Source organism: Clinocottus analis, unplaced genomic scaffold (genome assembly GCF_023055335.1).
Source record: "Clinocottus analis isolate CAN_PGR_092001 unplaced genomic scaffold, fCliAna1.0.p SCAF_4, whole genome shotgun sequence".
Taxonomy (NCBI): domain Eukaryota; kingdom Metazoa; phylum Chordata; class Actinopteri; order Perciformes; family Cottidae; genus Clinocottus; species Clinocottus analis.
The window spans coordinates 2,103,734-2,123,895 of NW_027176153.1; the positions used below are offsets into that span (position 1 = coordinate 2,103,734).

Sequence of the window (20,162 nt, forward strand, 5' to 3'; positions counted from 1 at the left end):
TTACAACTAATAGTTTCAACGCCATTTAAATAAGTGTGTGTGTGTGTGCAGCTCACAGGCTGCAGGTCCAGTGTTTGTTCTCACCGTATGTTTTGTGACGGCTCTTTTACCTGCAGCTGTTACAGCCCAGCTGCCTCCCAGCTGCTTCCTCCTATATACTATGAATCAGTGTGTGTGTGTGTGTGTGTGTGTGTGTGTGTGCATGCTGCCGGCCACAATCCATGTGCTTTTGGCACACTGGCTTGGTAGCAACAAGCCACACGTACACACGCAAATACACACTTTCTCTGTCAGAGATCATGTTCTGCAGACGTGTTTCTGGGTCAGCAGCTGCGGGGTTCTTAACATGTGAGCATTGGATGAGTCCTGCAGCTCGACAACAGGGAATAAGACGTAGTTTACTCCTCTCTGGCCGTCGCTTACACAATATTTCTTCATCCTTTTTGCCCGATCGACTCGTCAGCGCTTCGTTTTATCGTTTGTCCAGACGCCCTCGTGTCTGTCCTCCGTATTTACTGATTGAGATTGACATGTACACTTACATCTGAAGAGGAAGTGCAAATGAATCCCCTGAAACAATCGATCTGCGTTTCACAACATGTTGACCAGCGAGAAGTGCGGCGCGTCTCCTCTGTGAAGCGGCTTGTCTTCCTATTCAATAACGATTCCCTTCTTGAACGAGGCACCGTGACGTTATGATGATATAATATTATTTTACAGCTTCTTTTTCCTCTCTCCCCACCAGGATAAGGCCTGATTATAAGATGCAATTTGTCTAATCTCCTCTGGGGATTTAATGAGACTGATATGGCCACCAAGAGATTAGGAGTTAATGTTTCTTTTTCCGCCCGCGTCAATCAAAAAAAAACACCATTTCTTCTTGGAGAGCCTCCCGTAGGTGAGCTTAGCGTAAGCCGTCAGAGCCGAAAGCTTCACAGGTTTGATTGAGTCCGATAGAAACCTGCGTGTTCTCGCTGCAAAGGGCCGCGGGGGGTTCTTCCCCGCTTGTGTTCTGATTAGATACGGTTGGATTTAACCAGGTTCTCGTGAATATGGCGAACGTCTTAGTCCTCGCCGCAGTCATCCATGTTCCCGGCAAATCCTCCATCCATGTGAGCAAGTTGTTGGGAGATTAGACGCCTGCAAACGGAGCAGCGGGGATTACTGTCACATGTGACGCTCCCTGACAATTTTAGCTGCATGAATGTGTGAAGGAAAGTTAATTACGTGAGGTGCGTGTCATGCAAAAGGTCAGTCCTTTGCCCTTTCGAGCGCCTCGCGGGCGCCCGTCTGACTGAGCGCTCACGCGTGAGGCGCCTTGCAGAACTCACAGCCTGCGCTTTCGGTTTCGTACGAAGTGTGAAAGAAAGTCAACGGAATTAAGAAATAATCATTCCTAAACGCTGCGAACCCCACACGGATATGAATCACACGGGATTAAATGAAAACACGCCGAGACCCAAACGTCCACCAAACAAGTGCAGAAACAGGACAGATGATCATAGGAAAGAAACGGAGTGAAGAAATAAATGCAGTGAAGAAACGTAGTAAAGAAACGTAGAAAAGAAACAGAGTAAAGAAACTCAGTAAAGAAACATTAAAGATACATAGTAAAGAAACGTAGTAAAGAAACGTAGTATAGAAACATAGTAAAGAAACATTAAAGATACATAGTAAAGAAACGTAGTAAAGAAACGTAGTAAAGAAACATAGTAAAGAAACATTAAAGAAACGTAGTAAAGAAACGTAGAAAAGAAACATAGTAAAGAAACTCAGTAAAGAAACTCAGTAAAGAAACATTAAAGATACATAGTAAAGAAACATTAAAGATACATAGTAAAGAAACGTAGTAAAGAAACTCAGTAAAGAAACTCAGTGAAGAAACATTAAAGATACATAGTAAAGAAACGTAGTAAAGAAACATTAAAGATACATAGTAAAGAAACGTAGTAAAGAAACTCAGTAAAGAAACTCAGTGAAGAAACATTAAAGAAACATAGTAAAGAAACGTAGAAAAGAAACATAGTAAAGAAACGTAGTAAAGAAACGTAGTAAAGAAACATAGTAAAGAAACATTAAAGAAACGTAGTAAAGAAACATTAAAGACACATAGTAAAGAAACGTAGTAAAGAAACATTAAAGAAACATAGTAAAGAAACGTAGTAAAGAAATAAATGCAGTGAAGAAACGTGTAGAGAAACTCAGTAAAGAAAAGTAGAAAAGAAATAAATACAGTAAACAAACATAGTAAAGCTATAAATGTAGTAGAAATAATTGTAGTAAATAATTGTAGTAAAGAAAAGTAGTAAAGAAACATAGTAAAGAAACTTAGTAAAGAAACGTAGTAAAGAAACGTAATAAAGAAACGTAATAAAGAAACATAGTAAAGAAACATAGTAAATAAAGTTAGTAAAGAAACATTAAAGACACATAGTAAAGAAACGTAGTTAAGAAACATAGAAAAGACACGTAGAAAAGAAACATAGTAAAGAAACATAGTAAAGAAACATACTAACCTTAGCAGGGAAGAAGCTGCTTGACAAACGTTTGGCGAGCAACAGAACTGAAAGTTTAGTAGTTGGGAACCGAAAGATGGCAGTGATGCAAGAAAAGGATTGCACGCTGCCGTTAAACACCACAGAAGAAGAAGAAGAAGAAGAAGAAGAAGAAGAAGAAGAAGAAGAAGAAGAAGAAGAAGAAGATCAATCAGGCGTCCAGCTGTACTCGATCAGGCCTCAGGTGAGGCCTTGTAGCAGCTGAGTCGCTTCCTGCTGATCAGACAGCAACATGGCCGGCGGTGCACTCACTCAGGCTGCTCTGCTGCCTCCTGGCTCTCTTGAAAGTGAACTCATACAGATGATCTCCAGTTTGCACTTAGCTTTCTGGAAGCTTGCTAGTAAAAGTAAGATGTTTGTTTTTTCAGGGTTTGTTTTCTTTTTTAGAACGTAACTTCCCCTTCAACCCACTCAGCTCCTGTGTGTCGAACTGATTCTCATGAAAACACATTAAAAACCACAGCGTTTAATCCGGCGTACCGTGACGAAAAAAACATTAAATATCAATTACTCTGCTGTGAAATTATCCTCCAGGCGCCGTGCGGCGGCGGCGGCGGTACACATTTAGACGCGGGCAAATGAAAAGCCTGATTTCATGGGTTGAATTCAGGGAAAAGTGGAATCCGGTTGACTTAATGGACGCGTTTGGCCTTCTTCCCTGCAGTAAAAGTGCAGAAGAGCAACCACCATCACTGGGACCAAAGCGGCAACTTCTGCCATCCCCCACTCGCCAACCACGGCAAGACATGGAGCAGCCCGAGCCACCCACACAACCAGCAGGACCACTGCAAATGTAAGTTATCGCTTGTGACAGCACCGCTGCTGGCGAGCCGCCACAGCAGGAAGACGCTGTTTCTTGTTTTCTTCAGCGCCATTTGTTAAATCTTTTAACTCCCGCCGCACTTCTTTTAAAAACAAATGTGTTTGCGTGTTGCGCTGTTTGGTTTTTGGTGTGATCTTAACGGTGCCGGCTTCAACCGGACGCAGGCTGGGTGACGCGTGTGGTGGTGATTTAATGTGCGTCTCCTTTTCAGCGCTGGTGAGCGGCGGCTTCTCCCCGTCCTCCACGGCCACCTCCGGCTTCAGCAGCCAGGGCAGCAGCACGCTGCCCGGCCCGGCCCCGCCCACCAGCCCCCGCAGCTCCACGGGCAAGAGGAGGGCCAGGAAGAAGGACCACAAGAGCTCACGTATGACGGAGCACTTTCACGTCTTTACCCCGAGAACACTAACTGTGCTGGGCGTGTCTTATTGAGGTGGGCGTGTCTTATTGGAGGTGGGGGTGTCTTATTGGAGGTGGGCGTGTCTTATCGAAGGTAGAAGTGTCACATTGAAGGTAGGTGTGTCTTATTGGAGGTGGGCGTGTCTTATCGAAGGTAGAAGTGTCACATTGAAGGTAGGTGTGTCTTATTGGAGGTAGGTGTGTCTTATTGGAGGTAGGCGTGTCTTATTGGAGGTAGGCGTGTCTTATTGGAGGTGGGCGTGTCTTATTGGAGGTGGGCATGTCTTATTGGAGGTAGGCATGTCTTATTGGAGGTAGGCGTGTCTTATTGGAGGTAGGCGTGTCTTATTGGAGGTAGGCGTGTCTTATTGGAGGTAGGCGTGTCTTATGTGAGGTGGGTGTGTCTTATTGGAGGTGGGCGTGTCTTATTGAAGCTCGGTGTGTTTTAGTGGAGGTGGGTGTGTCTTATTGAAGGTGGGCGTGTCTTATTGGAGGTAGAAGTGTCTTATTCGAGGTAGGCGTGTCCAATTGGAGGTAGGCGTGTCCAATTGGAGGTAGGCGTGTCCAATTGGAGGTAGAAGTGTCACATTGGAGGTAGGCGTGTCTTATTGGAGGTAGGCGTGTCTTATTGGAGGTAGGCGTGTCTTATTGGAGGTAGGCGTGTCTTATTGGAGGTAAGCGTGTCTTATTGGAGGTAGAAGTGTCACATTGAAGGTAGAAGTGTCACATTGAAGGTAGAAGTGTCACATTGGAGGTAGGCGTGTCTTATTGGAGGTAGGCGTGTCTTATTGGAGGTGGGCGTGTCTTATTGGAGGTGGGCGTGTCTTATTGGAGGTGGGCGTGTCTTATTGGAGGTGGGTGTGTCTTATTGGAGGTGGGTGTGTCTTATGGAGGTGGGTGTGTCTTATGGAGGTGGGTGTGTCTTATGGAGGTGTGCGTGTCTTATTGGAGGTGTGCGTGTCTTATTGAGGTGGGCGTGTCTTATTGAGGTGGGCGTGTCTTATTGAGGTGGGTGTGTCTTATTGAGGTGTGCGTGTCTTATTGAGATGGGTGTGTCTTATTAAGGTGGGTGTGTCTTATTGAGGTGGGTGTGTCGTATTGGAGGTGGGTGTGTCGTATTGGAGGTGGGTGTGTCTTATTGGAGGTGGGCGTGTCTTATTGGAGGTGGGCGTGTCTTATTGGAGGTGGGCGTGTCTTATTGGAGGTGGGTGTGTCTTATTGGAGGTGGGTGTGTCTTATGGAGGTGGGTGTGTCTTATGGAGGTGGGTGTGTCTTATGGAGGTGTGCGTGTCTTATTGGAGGTGTGCGTGTCTTATTGAGGTGGGCGTGTCTTATTGAGGTGGGTGTGTCTTATTGAGGTGGGTGTGTCTTATTGAGGTGTGCGTGTCTTATTGAGATGGGTGTGTCTTATTAAGGTGGGTGTGTCTTATTGAGGTGGGTGTGTCGTATTGGAGGTGGGTGTGTCGTATTGGAGGTGGGTGTGTCGTATTGGAGGTGGGCGTGTCTTCCTGCTCCAATACCAGTTGTTTTCTTTTCAACCTTCACAAGTTATTTTTTCACCCGATTTTGAGCTTTTTTTTAGGATCTCCCCATGATGCATGTTTTAGGTTTTATGAGAAGTATGAGAAGAGTACTCCAACTTGCCTTTTTAATGTCGTCTTTTAATATATTTCGATGAGAAGTATATTTTATCAGGTACATTATATCTGGTGAAATTCACCCGACGTTAGTGACCGTGTTACTATTTTTTATCGTTGGTGTTCTCGGGTAAAGATTAGTGCAAATTTAAAGGGGCAGTTCACCCCAAAATCAAAAAACACATTTCTTTCTTCTACCTTTTTTATCGGGTATAAAAGTTTAAGTGTCTATTTTCACAACTCAACCGTTCACATCAAAAAGTAATGAGGTGTCCAACCAGTTCATTGCGGATTCCTTTCACTCCCGTTATATCAACAGAGACAGTCCACCTCTTCCTCCCACCTGTGGTGCTTTTTGATCCATCGAGATTGTTTTGGTGCGAGTTGCTGTCGTTTTGGAGAGATGACGGACTCCTCTCCAATTATATGGCTTTATAATAATAATTATATATATATATACACAGTCCATAGTTCGGGCTTGAATCTGCTCACAAGGTCTGTGGATTATCTTGAGTAACTGGGTCATGATTTCTAGAAGCAGACATTGCTGTTGAGCTTTTAAAATATTTTTTTTGGGGGCTCTTCATCACCGCCAGCCGAGCGTCTTGTAGTGCTGTTACACTGGAGAGAAGTCGCACATCTCTACAGCCAAAACCTCCAATGTCCACAAATGGGTCAGACACAGAATGTGTGTTTGATTTTTGGGGTGAACTGTCCCTTTAAAAAAACATATATGTATATTTAATGGAGGTGAAAGGAGCTTGTTTGTGGCGTCAACATGATTGAAAGTGTCTTTCTCTAATCCAAACACCTTTTCGTGACTTTTTGGCTGTTTGCTATGATCCTTGTGAAGATGGGACGTCAACGTTTTCAAGCCTCCGTGCTGAAGACGTGACGTGTCCGTGTTGTTTGTTCGGCCATCAAACCCGTTCTCTCAACGCCTGGAGGGAGGTTCTGTAATCTTTTGGCACAAACGTCCTCTTGCACTCACAGATGAACCGATTTGTAAAGCTTGGGGGTCAAAGGTCACGGTGATGTTCTTGTGATGCCTCAGGGATGCCTCGGGGGGGAAATTTCTTTAAAAAATTTGGCACCAAAGTCCACTTCGGAGGTCAAAGGTCGCCGTGACTTCAGCAAACACGTTGTTGGCCGTCGCTCAACAATTCATGTGTCATTATGACGGGTTGGAGATGGAAGGAAGAGACGACTCTTTGGACAAAAAGTGAACTAATTCTAGTCATTTTATTTCCGAACCCGGAAGTGTTTTGGCTCTTCAACACCTTCCCTCCTTTTGGCCGCCTCCATGTGTGAACTCACTTTTCTGATTCCTGACGTGAACGTGACGGACGTGTAAAAAGTGACTCATTGTCGTCTCTGTGGGTGCGTGTCTCTTCCGCTTAGCCTCCTTCTTTTGGTATTTGTTGTGTGTCTGCCACGATCTCACTCCTGCTTCATTTCATCTGCCACCTCCCCGTCTCACGTCTCCTCCTCCTCTTCCTCCCTCAGTGTCTCTAACATCTCTTCTTCCTCCCTCAGTGTCTCTAATGTCTCCTCGTCCCTCAGCCTTTAACATCTCCTCCTCGTCCCTCAGTGTCTCCTCCTCGTCCCTCAGTGTCTCTAACGTCTCCTCTTCCTCCCTCAGTGTCTCTAACGTCTCCTCCTCCTCCTCCTCGTCCCTCAGTGTCTCTAACGTCTCCTCTTCCTCCCTCAGTGTCTCTAACGTCTCCTCCTCCTCGTCCCTTAGTGTCTCTAACGTCTCCTCCTCCTCGTCCCTCAGTGTTTCTAACGTCTCCTCCTCCTCCTCCTCCTCCTCCTCCTCCTCGTCCCTCTGTGTCTTTAACGTCTCCTCCTCCTCCTCCTCGTCCCTCAGTGTCTCTAAGGTCTCCTCCTCCTCGTCCCTCTGTGTCTTTAACGTCTCCTCCTCCTCCTCCTCGTCCCTCAGTGTCTCTAACGTCTCCTCCTTCTCCTCCTCGTCCCTCAGTGTCTCTAACGTCTCCTCCTCCTCGTCCCTCAGTGTCTCTAACGTCTCCTCCTCCTCCTCCTCCTCGTCCCTCAGTGTCTCTAACGTCTCCTCCTCCTCCTCGTCCTCGTCCCTCAGTGTCTCTAACGTCTCCTCCTCCTCCTCCTCGTCCCTCAGTGTCTCTAACGTCTCCTCCTCCTCCTCGTCCCTCAGTGTCTCTAACGTCTCCTCCTCCTCTTCCTCGTCCCTCAGTGTCTTTAACTCCTCCTCCTCCTCCTCCTCGTCCCTCAGTGTCTCTAACGTCTCCTCCTCCTCCTCGTCCCTCAGTGTCTCTAACGTCTCCTCCTCCTCCTCCTCGTCCCTCAGTGTCTCTAACGTCTCCTCCTCGTCCCTCAGTGTCTCTAACGTCTCCTCCTCCTCCTCCTCGTCCCTCAGTGTCTCTAACGTCTCCTCCTCCTCGTCCCTCAGTGTCTCTAACGTCTCCTCCTCCTCCTCCTCGTCCCTCAGTGTCTCTAACGTCTCCTCCTCCTCGTCCCTCAGTGTCTCTAACGTCTCCTCCTCCTCCTCCTCGTCCCTCAGTGTCTCTAACGTCTCCTCCTCCTCCTCCTCGTCCCTCAGTGTCTCTAACGTCTCCTCCTCCTCGTCCCTCAGTGTCTCTAACGTCTCCTCCTCCTCCTCCTCGTCCCTCAGTGTCTCTAACGTCTCCTCCTCCTCCTCCTCGTCCCTCAGTGTCTCTAACGTCTCCTCCTCCTCGTCCCTCAGTGTCTCTAACGTCTCCTCCTCCTCGTCCCTCAGTGTCTCTAACGTCTCCTCCTCCTCGTCCCTCAGTGTCTCTAACGTCTCCTCCTCCTCCTCCTCCTCGTCCCTCAGTGTCTCTAACGTCTCCTCCTCCTCCTCCTCGTCCCTCAGTGTCTCCTCCTCCTCCTCCTCCTCGTCCCTCAGTGTCTCTAACGTCTCCTCCTCCTCGTCCCTCAGTGTCTCTAACGTCTCCTCCTCCTCCTCCTCGTCCCTCAGTGTCTCTGGCGTCCAGCTCCGTGGGCCCGGGCGGGCAGGTCTTCCACGTGGAGACGAGCGAGGTCTTCCTGAGGGGGGATCCGCTCACGGGTTTTGGGATCCAGCTGCAGGGCGGCGTCTTCGCCACGGAGGCTTTGTCCGCTCCCCCGGTCATCCGCTTCATGGAGCCCGACAGCCCCGCTGAGAGGTAACGCACCGAGACACCAGCCAGTAAACAAGCAGCGGGGGGGTCACCTTGGACATGATGGCGCTAATCACTGCGCCACGTTAACGAACCGTGGAAGAAATTAAACGTCGTGTCTGAGGCATTACAGCTGCATTGTTGTCACTGGGTTGGTTCCCAAAATTGGGGTCGTGACCTCCAGAAGGGAAGCGCACGATGATTAAAACTGTAAAACCGTGCGTGAAAATCCTCCCGCGCCAATTTTAAGTCCCAGCACGCCCCATTCGGACAATCTTTTGGCATAAAATACGTAATTTTCTTCCATTTTTAAACCGAAAGACACAGTTTTTTTGACTGAAACTCCTTCCCAACAGGCAAGACTTTGTTTTATTGTGATTGTTGTGACAGGTTCTGATTCTTTAAGTCCTAATCTTTCCAAAAAGGTGTCTTATTGACGCTCCAGGAGGCATTTTTGGGGAATCTGGCTCATATCATGCTAAAGAAAATCTGTCATTCTTTGTCACAACTGGAAAACCTACTGGAACATAACTAGTATAAATGTGTACGATGTAGATGTTGTTGTGGGGGAGGGCATATACATGACCTTAGACCCTATGACCATTTGTTTAAATATGATATATTCAGTATCAGACTGACACAAAGACTCCTGGCTGTGGGAGGTGTCATCATACCACACATGCATCTACAGGCTCCTGTTTTAAGACGAGCAAACGCACAAACCAGATCAGTTTGGACCTTCTTGACCGGCTCTTGCAGGATGTAACTGCAGCTGATGAGGCGTGAAAAGCAGTTTACTGCACGCCAACTAAAATGTCTCCATGCACAATACACACACAAAATGATCCAATAGCTGGACGGCCTACAGCAGAGGAGCTTCCATCTTTGAAGTGTTTAAAAACACTTTAAAGCACATCTTGGCTCGTGACCAATTACCTTCTCTCCCTTGTACGTTTTAAAGGGCAGAACACACATTACTTTGCTGGACACATAATGAGGGCCTGTGATGTGATTTACCTCCTGATGGTGATCCTAACCGTTAAAAGACCTCATGCGATGACTCTTCAGAGACACAGAGCACGGCAGCGTGGCATCTCCAGCCCCAAGAGGCTTTTAAATAGCATTTATATTTTGGAGATATTGGAAAACGTGAGCTAAAGCTTTTGCAGGAGCTGCTTTTATGTTCTTTTTTGGGGTTTATTTCGCACAAAAATGAAGGAATTGATGCACTTGAATGGCTGACCTGAACCTGACAGAACACCTGTGGGACGTTATGTTTGGATCCATCAGACGCCGGCAGGTTGCTCCTCAGACTCTACAGGAGCTCACTGATGCTCTTAGAGGTCCCACAAGACACCGTCCGTCGTCTCATTAGGAGCATGTCGACGTGATCAAGCATGCACACCAGCAGGCGGACGAGCTATTTAGACGCATTCAGAGTTGCACAAATTGAATCGTCCATTTTGCCAAAATTCAGTTTATTTTGTAAAGCCAACGTTGTACATATGAGTAGTAAACACATGGTGCACATGAGTAGTATACACATGGTACATGTGAGTGGTATACACATGGTGCACATGAGTAGTAATCACATGGTGCACATGAGTAGTATGCACATGGTGCACATGAGTAGTATGCACATGGTGCACATGAGTAGTATGCACATGGTGCACATGAGTAGTATGCACATGGTGCACATGAGTAGTATGCACATGAGTAGTATGCACATGGTGCACATGAGTAGTATGCACATGAGTAGTATGCACATGGTGCACATGAGTAGTATGCACATGAGTAGTATGCACATGGTGCACATGAGTAGTATGCACATGAGTAGTATGCACATGGTGCACATGAGTAGTATACACATGGTGCACATGAGTAGTATGCATATGAGTAGTATGCACGTGGTGCACATGAGTAGTATGCACATGAGTAGTATGCACATGAGTAGTATGCACATGAGTAGTATGCACGTGGTGCACATGAGTAGTATGCATATGAGTAGTATGCACATGGTGCACATGAGTAGTATGCATATGAGTAGTATGCACGTGGTGCACATGAGTAGTATGCACATGGTACATATAGCAAGTAGTATGCACATGGTACACAATCCAAATAGCTACAGTTCATGTCAAAGATGTGGCACCCCTTCGTTCACAAGACAGTACACATATCCAATATAATTTGTGTTCACCTTGAGATTTTATGCGTTTTCAAAGTGTTCCTTTTAATTATTTTGAGCAGTGTGTAACAACAACATTTATATAGAAGCTGTTTCCGCCACCGTGATAAAGAAATAAAGATCCTGTCATATTTATGAGATACTATCTAATAATTTAGACTTACGATCTCATAATTATGACTTAACTATCTCATAAGTTTGACTTAACATCTCATTATGAGATAGTATCTCATAATTATGACGTGCATAATAATTTTTTCATCACAGTGGCGTGAATGAGCTTCCATACCTTCAGCCCCTTGATGGGTTTTGTTCCATCGTTCCTCTTTTCCCATCTCCAAACTGTCGTTGACGTAGTTGGCAACCTTGTTGGCAACCTTGTTGGCATGTTTTGCAGAAACAGAAGTTGCTGCTCTCCGGCCCGCGGGCACGGTGACGCTTTATTTGCTTTCCCTCAAGGTCACAAAGGTCAACAGCAGATGTGCTCGACAACTTCACAATGCGGTCGCTTCAGTCTGGGCTGCTCCTGTCGAGCCTCCAGCAGCAGATTTATCACACGACGCACTCCGATGCTCTGTGATCGGTGCGTATTGATCAGGACTGTGCGTCGCGGTGCTAATTAACGCCCGGCTCCGATCAGGCCGGCGTCTGTTGCATCCGTCCTTGTCCTGTGAGATTAATGGCGTGTGTCTGAGCCGGCCCCCTCGGGTGCCCCCGGCGGTCTTGTGACACGATTGGTCCGGCAGCAGTCGGGAACAGGCGCGATCGGCGAGGCATCAGACTGTGACGTTGGTGCGTCGGCCTCCACACAAGGTTAATGAGCGGCGGCGGCGGCGGCGGCTAGTGACTTAACATCACGTGACAGTGCTTCGCTGTTTGCCCTTGTAATCATTAATTAAATGTGTGATGTGTGGGGGAGAATTTATTTAATGTTTTCCGAGTATGAGGTCTCACTTTGCGGAGGTGATTATTTAAATAGTTTTTTCTCCGGAGTTCAAGTCAGGGAAGTGTTGAGTTGCCGTATCGTGTTTTTAATGGCGGCGTGTTAAACACATGGGCAAGGGTGGCGTCACAGCAGCTGCGTGCGTCACGCTGCTTTCTCTGAAATGCAACGCCGCCGCGCTGACGCCAGCGAGGCGGCGTTGAAGGCCTCGGTCGCGTCCGATACCTCGATCACGAGGTATCGGACTCCCGACTCGTGATCCAGTGACCTGGAAAGCTTCTCGGTGGAGACCCGACGCACTCTCAGGGAGTTTATTTGAGATCTGTGACATGACTTACAGTATTAACACGTGGGTTATCACACTAATACTGTATTAAAACAGTAATTGATCAATAACCTGAGTATTCGAGAGCTGCAGCTTGAAATGTGGTCCATTTTATTTATTAGATAACATTAATTTCATCCTTCTGTTGCATTCACAGCCAAATTACACTTCTTCTAAACACTTGTACCTGTGTTTTTATATCAAAACTTATGTTTGTATATAATCTGGAGCTTTATTTCCACTTTAAAGTGTCAATCTTTTGTTCAAATGTCTGTTAAATCACAATTTATTGGCGAAGGAGGTAACACAATGGAGACGGAGACAATGAAAAGTATTGCAATATTACGATGTGTGTGTGTGTGTGTGTGTGTGTGTGTGTGTGTGTATTTTATAGATTTGTATTTTATATTTTTAGTGGCTCTATTTAAGTTTTGCATTCTTGTACAAACGACACATGGAAATGATTCAGGAAAAATAAAGAATTTCAGACGCAAATCTCACCGAGAATGCAAATCTTAATGATTCCCGCTGTGTGTGTGTTTGTGTGTGTCTCTGTGTGTGTGTAGGTGTGGGCTGCTGCAGGTCGGGGACAGACTGTTGTCCATCAACGGGATCCCGACTGAAGACGGCACGCTGGAGGAAGCCCACCAGCTGCTCCGAGACTCCGCTCTGACCAACAAGGTCACGGTGGAGCTGGAGTTTGATGTGGCAGGTATAATATTTAACGGGAAGATTCTTCCAACAACTCGTGTTGTTTCCTCCCCACTGACATTTTTACTTCATCTCAACTTCCAATTAGAGTCGGTGGTTCCCAGCAGCGGCACCTTCCACGTGAAACTACCCAAGAAGAGAGGCGTGGAGCTGGGCATCACCATCAGTGGTGAGCGTGTTATGAGGCGCGCGTCCAGCAGGGGGCGGCGTTGCTCGCTAATTTCTCCAGTAGATCTCCATTGAATCAATGTTCTGTGATCCATAAACACTCGGGTGAGGGCGCATCCCTCATTAGCTCTGAATAATACCCGGCATGTCCCGGCGTTCATCTGAATACGTCTGAGTCTCGTTGTGACGCAATAAGAAGGGTGTCGATGCTTTCAAAAGCCTTTCATCCTCGTGTCATGCATCCTAAAACATGCATATTATTTTTTCTTGTGTTTTACCAGCGAGTAAGAAACCTGGTAAGCCCCTCATCATCTCCGACATCCGGAAAGGAAGCATCGCACACAGGTATGTTCCATCGTCACACAGCGTCGTCACCGCTGCAGCACACCTGCATTAAAACAATGATTTTTTTTTTTTAAACGTGATACTCAAAAAGGATTCTACAAAATGTGCAAAACAATTATAAGCAATTAATTTTATCATAGCTACAAGTTGCAGTCATTATAGAATATCTACATACCTCCAGATTAAAGCTTCTTTTGAGGCAATTTCTACTTTTTTTTCCCTCGAGTGCTTCCAAAAAGGAAGCCACCGTCATGGGATGTTTCCTCACTTTTACCAAGTAAAGGGGCCAGATCACAGCTGCTTTTCAGGTCACATTTAATTCTCAACGCTTTCCATCATGCAGGATTATTTCCTCCACAAAATAAAACTGTTTCCACTGTGTAATATTTCCCGTATTGGATTGAGATCACATCTGGACCAGCAGGGCAGATCTCTATCTATCTATCTCTAGCTATCTATGTATCTCTAGCTATCTTGCTAGCTATCTCTATCTCTATCTATCTATCTATCTATCTATCTATCTATCTATCTATAGCTTGCTATCTCTATCTATCTCTAACTAGCTATCTCTATCTATCTCTAACTAGCTATCTCTATCTATCTCTAACTAGCTATCTCTATCTCTCTCTAACTAGCTATCTCTATCTCTCTCTAACTAGCTATCTCTCTCTATCTCTAACTAGCTATCTCTCTCTATCTCTAACTAGCTATCTCTATCTATCTCTAACTAGCTATCTCTATCTATCTCTAACTAGCTATCTCGAGCTTGCTATCTCTAGCTATCTATCTAGCTCGCTATCTAGCTCTCTATCTCGAGCTATCTCTAGCTATTTATCTCTATCTCTAGCTCTAGCTATCTCTAGCTCTAGCTAGCTATATCTAGCTAGCTATGTCTAGCTAGCTATCTCTCTCTATCTCTATCTCTATCTCTCTAGCTAGCTATCTCTCTATCTCTAGCTAGCTATCTCTCTATCTCTATCTCTAGCTATCTATCTATCTCTAGCTAGCTATATCTAGCTAGCTATCTTTAGCTATCTATCTCTCTATCTCTAGCTATCTATCGCTCTCTCTATCTCTAGCTCTCTATCGCTCTATCTCTATCGCTCTATCTCTAGCTATCCATCTATCTCTAGCTAGCTATATCTAGCTAGCTATCTTTAGCTATCTATCTCTCTATCTCTAGCTCTCTATCTCTACCTATCTCTATCTCTATCTCTAGCTATCTTCCCGGTTTGCCGGCTGAGACCCTCTCGCTCTTGTGTCCCGGTAGAACAGGCACTCTGGAGCCCGGCGACCGGCTGCTGGCCATCGACAGCGTGCGGCTGGAGAACTGCAGCATGGAGGACGCCATGCACGTGCTGCAGCAGGCCGAGGACATGGTGAAGCTCCGCATCCAGAAAGACGAGGACAACATCGGTACGTAGAAGCCTTTTTGTCAGTGCTCAAGAGTTCACATGTGATGCAGCAACACGGCAAAGGACACACGAGTGGTTCCCTTTTTGGCAACACGAGACATCTGGATGCAGCTCAGTGGTTCTTCCCCTTTTTGTAGTGCTGTACCGCCATGTGAAAAATTATTTTAGCCCCCTGACCAGCACAAAGCATTTTTTGGTTGAAAAAAGATCTAATTTGATCCAACCCATCAAATCCAGTTCAGGAACTGACATGTATATTATTGAATATGTGTTAAATAACACTGTTTTAAAGTAGTATATTTAAATGGATGATAATTCTGAATATTGTGTCTTCACGTTCCCCCGTTTGAGTATCACTGAAGCGTACGAACTGACATCGACACATTCGTCGATATAGAAAGTCCCAACCACTTCAACTTCCTTTAATACTCTCTGCACTGTACATATCTTTCATCCCAGCTATCTCCTTGTTGTTTTAATATTGTATTTTGTGTCTGTAAGCTGCTACTCTGGCAGCACATTTCAGATTAATAAAGTGTATAATTAATAATTCTTTAAGCCATACAATATTAAAAATCCATCTCTGGCTACCTAGCTCTATCTCTAGCTCGCTAGCTCTATCTCTAGCTATCTCTATGTCCATCTCTTGCTAGCTAGCTATCTCTAGCTAGCTATTTTATCTCTATTTCTAGCTTGCTATCTCTAGCTATCTATCTCTACCTATCTTTAGCTATCTCTAGCTTGCTATCTCTAGCTCGCTATCTCTATCTCTATCTCTCTATCTTTAGCTATCTCTAGCTCGCTATCTCTATCTCTCTATCTCTAGCTCTCTATCTTTAGCTATCTCTAGCTCGCTATCTCTATCTCTAGCTCTCTATCTTTAGCTATCTCTAGCTCGCTATCTATACAATATTAAAAGGGGTAAAATCATAAATAAGGGTGGCAGTGACCTGTTGGTTGAAAATTCTGCTGTTACACACATCGTTTGTGTATTTAATGATCTTGCGTCTCGTCCTGTCTGACCCGCAGACGAGCTGGAGATGTCGGGCTCCATCATCTACACCGTGGAGCTGAAGCGGTACAACGGGCCGCTGGGCATCACCATCTCCGGCACTGAGGAGCCCTTTGACCCCATCGTCATCTCCGGCCTCACCAAGAAAGGCCTGGCGGAGAGGTGAGGAGCGGTCGTGACGGGGTCACAGGTCACAGGTCAGGGGGGTAGAGAAAGTTATTTGAGAAGGTGGCGACCTCTACGCCGCGCTCTGGAAACTATTTTTAAAACAAACAAGACGCTGAACGATGTCTGGCTCCCATCTTTTTTTTTCTCGGTAACAAGGAGCCTCTTTGTTGCCCGTCCCGGCCGGCCGGCGCTCTGGCAGCCTGACAGGGTTCAGGGCCCGGTTGGTCGGTGCCGTCTGGTACACTCGGGTAACTCCAGTCTCCTCCTCCCCCTGCAGGACCGGGGCCATCCACACAGGGGACCGAGTGCTGGCCATCAACGGGGCCAGCCTGAAGGGGAAGCCGCTGAGCGAGGCCATCCACCTCCTGCAGATGGCCGGGGAGTCCGTCACCCTGAAGATAAAGAAACAGCCCGAGCGTACGGCTCCTCATCGACTTGAACAAACACTATTACAAATGCAGTTACCTAAGAAAGAGAGAAAAAACACACATTTGTAATGTATTGTAACACAAAAAAGGGGAAAACACAAAGAAAAGTTTCCTTTACGACGCGGCATGAACATTCATATTTGTCTTTTTCACATTTCCTCGCTGATCGTACATCTCGAACAAACTTTATTGATGCAAAAAAAAAAGTTGCACAGCAACTTTTCAGGAGGAGAAAAAGAAGAAACAAAATGTACGAACCCAGAAACCATAAAGTTGTGTTTTTTCTTTCTTCTTTTGAGGAATGCACACTCATTAATCTTCTTCTGAGGCTTTAAGGCCTTGAAAGCAGAGTTCCGATGTTGTGTTTTCTAATTTCGTGAGTTTTGAAAACACCGTGTGCTTGTTTTTAATCCTGATTTGCCTCCCTGCTCATTCCACAGAGTCAGACGGCCGGCGGCCTCCAGACAGAGAAACGGTGTTTTCCAGCGACCCGGAGGACGACCTCGCCGACTCGCAGAAGACCGGCAAGCACTCGGACGTCTACTCGGCCACTCTTCCCAGCATCGACTCGGCGATGAGCTCCTGGGACAGCTCGGGGTTCGACGCGGGCTACAGCAGCCAAGGTGAGCCTCCCGCCTTCTGTGAAACGCCGCCGCTTCCCGCCTCGCCGCCGCTGAGGGCCGCTGTGTGTGTCTTCCAGGGACGTATCTCCACAAAGCGTCCGACGTGTTGCTCAACCCGCACGAGTGGCGGCGCGCCACGCACCGGGGCCAGACCGGGTCCGGCCCCGCGGGCCTGGACCGCCACGCCGCGCTGTACGACGGGAGGTTCACGGAGGACGAGTGGGACAAGATACCCGGGTAAGTGTTCAGGCCCGCCGCTTCCTGCCGACGCGGCGATTCACGTCTGCTTTAAGTGTGTTTATGTCACCGCGAAGGCAAATATATCTAAATAAATGCTATTCTGTGTAGGAACAGTGGTGCAAAGTACATTTAATTGTGTTTTATGTACAAGGACGTTTTTTACTTTTTTTTTTTTTTTTGTATCTACAACTAAATGTTTTACATTAAGCATATGTGATAAGTTTTCATTAAATAAAACAACCTTTTTGTTCATGAAACCCATCAAAATAAATCTGTTTGGCACATTTAATATATGTAAATGAGCAATAAGAGTTCTCTATAGATAGAAACACTACCACTTTCCTCCACAGGGGTCGCCAAAATCAACTCAAAGTTAAAGTTCCTCGTTGTAGCTTTAACCAGTTAAATTCTCCAAGATTTCAAAATAAAAGCAGAAATTAAAGAACAGTCCAAACATTGTTGTATTGACACTTTCACCCAAATAAAGTGTGTGTGTGTGTGTGTGTGTGTGTGTGTGTGTGTGTGTGTGTGTGTGTGTGTGTGTGTGTGTGTGTGTGTGTGTGTGTGTGTGGTTATTCTTTCCCCCTCTCTGGGTTCATTGATGAATTGTTTTCAGTTCATTTTGTGTCGTGTGCTTTCATGTTTTTGTCCTTTTTCTCTCCTCTTCTTCTTCTTTCTCAGGTATTCTCTCTCTCACCTGCTTTACTAACCGCCCGCCAGCTCTTTGGTGTTTCACTTAGATGCATCTTTTTTTTTTTTCTGTCACCCCTTCTGTCCACGACCAAAAACTGTTCCACAAAAACTAAAAAGCACCTAAAGCTCCAGGACGCATCGGCCTTGTCCGTTTTTCCCACTTTTTTTTCTGAACTTTTTTGTCACATGCTTTAAATGTTCTGCTGTTTTTTTTGGTGGGGGGGGACTAAACTATTTTTAAAGGCTTCATCTAATCCAGCGGATTCCTCAGTGTTTAAAATAAATGAAGTCCATCGTGAGCGATGCTCCAGCAGGCAGCAACAAAACACTGCTTTCCCCACGCTGCCTTTTTGCTTTTTTCTTCTTCTCCTCCTCCTGTCGGGGCGGCGCGGCCCGAGCATCAGGCCGAGCATCAGGCCGAGCATCAGGCCGCTCTCATGTTCTGGTTCCTGCGTTGTCATAGATTCGTCAGCCCTCCTCGTTGCCAGGACGACAGCTTCTGGTCCCAGGCTCTGCAGGACCTCGAGACCTGCGGACAGTCAGAGATCCTCAGGGAGCTGGAGGTAGGCTCTCCTCCTGCTCTCCTCCTGCTCCTCTCCTCCTGCTGCTCTCCTGCTGCTCTCCTCCTGCTCTCCTCTCCTGCTCCTCTCGTCCTGCTCTCGTCCTGCTCTCCTCCTGCTCTCCTCTCCTGCTGCTCTCCTGCTGCTCTCCTCTCTTTCCTGCTGCTCTCCTCCTGCTCTCCTCCTGCTGCTCTCCTGCTCCTCTCCTCTCCTTCCTGCTCCTCTCCTCCTGCTCTCCTCCTGCTCTCTTCGTCCTCTCCTTCCTGCTCCTCTCCTCCTCCTCTCTTTCCTGCTCCTCTCCTCCTCCTGTCCTTTTCCTCTCCTTCTCCTCTCTTCCTCTCCTTCTCCTCTCTTCCTCTCCCTCCTGCTCCTCCTCTTCTTCCTGCTCCTCTCCTTCCTCTCCTTCCTGCTCCTCCTCTCCTTCCTGCTCCTCTCCTCCTCCTCTCCTTCCTGCTCCTCTCCTCCTCCTCCTCCTCCTCTCCTTCCTTCTCTCCTCCTGCTCCTCTCCTTCCTGCTCCTCTCTTCCTGCTCCTTTTCTCCTTTCCTCCTCCTCTCCTTCCTCCTGTCCTTTTCCTCTCTTCCTCTTCTTCCTGCTCCTCTCCTCCTTTTTCCTCCTCCTCCTCTACTTCCTACTACTGTCCTCCTCTTCCTCCTCTCATTCCTCTTCTCTTCCTCTCCTCCTCCTCTCCTTCCTGCTCCTCTCATCCACCTCTACTTCCTGCTCCTCTCCTCCTCTTTTTCCTCCTCCTCCTCCTACTTTCTACTCCTGTCCTCCTCTCCTCCTCTCTTCCTCCTCTTCTCTTCCCCTCCTCCTCCTCAGACCGGCGTCGGCCTAAATGACGCTGCCGGGTGAAGCATTATGACGATAATCTCCAGAGAGTATAATCTGTTATTAAATCTGACAAGATGGACACCTGCTGCCTCGCTGGCCGGGAACGGCTTTGCAGCGATGCCTCGAACCAGAGCCTGTGTGTGCACTTCATGGGAGGGAAGGAGGGAGGGAGGGAAGGAGGGAGGGAAGGAGGGAGGGAAGGACGGAGGGAGGGAGGGAAGGAAGGAGGGAGAGAGGGAGGGAGGGAGGAAGAGAGGGAAGGAGGGATGGATCTCATATTATCCACCACGCTGCACCTTCACTGCTTCTTCTGCACAGATGCACGCTACGTGTCGTTGTTTGTTTTTCCTCATAATCCCATGATGATGTTTTTCCCCGTGTGCTCCTGCAGGCGTCCATGACGGGCAGCGCTCTCAGTCTGTACCTGGAGGAGACCAAGACCGAGGACGAGGACTCCATGTTCCCCTCTGAGCTCGGTCCCATCCAGAGGGAGTTCCACAGCAGCAGCCTGAACGCGTGCAGCGCAGGCCGAGCCGCCGCCGCCGCCTTGTCCCCGAGCGCTCTGGCCCTGCACAAGGTCAGCTGTGTTCGGGAGACTCTGACTCAGCGTTTTTATCTTTTTAAACGCTTCGACTAATTGGTGCCGCACGCCGTTGGGTACGAGGGAACAAAGAGGTGGCACATGGGCTTCAGAGAGGGCCGCTGTGCAGCAAGCGCTTTAAAAAACTACAAAATAAAAGCCCTGTAGTTCCAGGGTTCAGGCGCGGGACCGTGCAGTGTCTGCTTTTGCAGCTGCCGCGTCGTAAAATGAGCCAAAACTCAAAATATATGCGAGTATCGATCCTCATATGAGCCGACTCCCGATCCAAAAACCTACATCTGATCCCCAGTAGTTCATCTGTTCAACAATAAGTTGCATGAATGGTTTTACAGACGTGGCCTCAT

General features: G+C 47.1%; 1 protein-coding gene across 2 annotated transcripts in view; it reads left to right on the plus strand.

Moving 5' to 3' along the window:
- The window catches only part of LOC137801169 (glutamate receptor-interacting protein 2-like), a 43,932-nt gene that overhangs the window by 20,214 nt on the left and 3,556 nt on the right, over positions 1-20,162 (plus strand). The window contains exons 10-22 of one of the 2 annotated variants that reach the window (XM_068598607.1): positions 3,220-3,348; positions 3,590-3,742; positions 8,386-8,572; positions 12,589-12,734; positions 12,822-12,902; positions 13,183-13,246; positions 14,517-14,662; positions 15,691-15,835; positions 16,119-16,258; positions 16,710-16,892; positions 16,970-17,129; positions 18,289-18,388; positions 19,609-19,794. In XM_068598607.1, coding sequence (XP_068454708.1) covers positions 3,220-3,348; positions 3,590-3,742; positions 8,386-8,572; positions 12,589-12,734; positions 12,822-12,902; positions 13,183-13,246; positions 14,517-14,662; positions 15,691-15,835; positions 16,119-16,258; positions 16,710-16,892; positions 16,970-17,129; positions 18,289-18,388; positions 19,609-19,794 — 1,820 coding nt within the window. Of the gene's footprint in view, positions 1-3,219; positions 3,349-3,589; positions 3,743-8,385; positions 8,573-12,588; positions 12,735-12,821; positions 12,903-13,182; positions 13,247-14,516; positions 14,663-15,690; positions 15,836-16,118; positions 16,259-16,709; positions 16,893-16,969; positions 17,130-17,813; positions 18,389-19,608; positions 19,795-20,162 lie in introns of those variants that run through there. The other variant, XM_068598608.1, reaches the window with a different exon arrangement.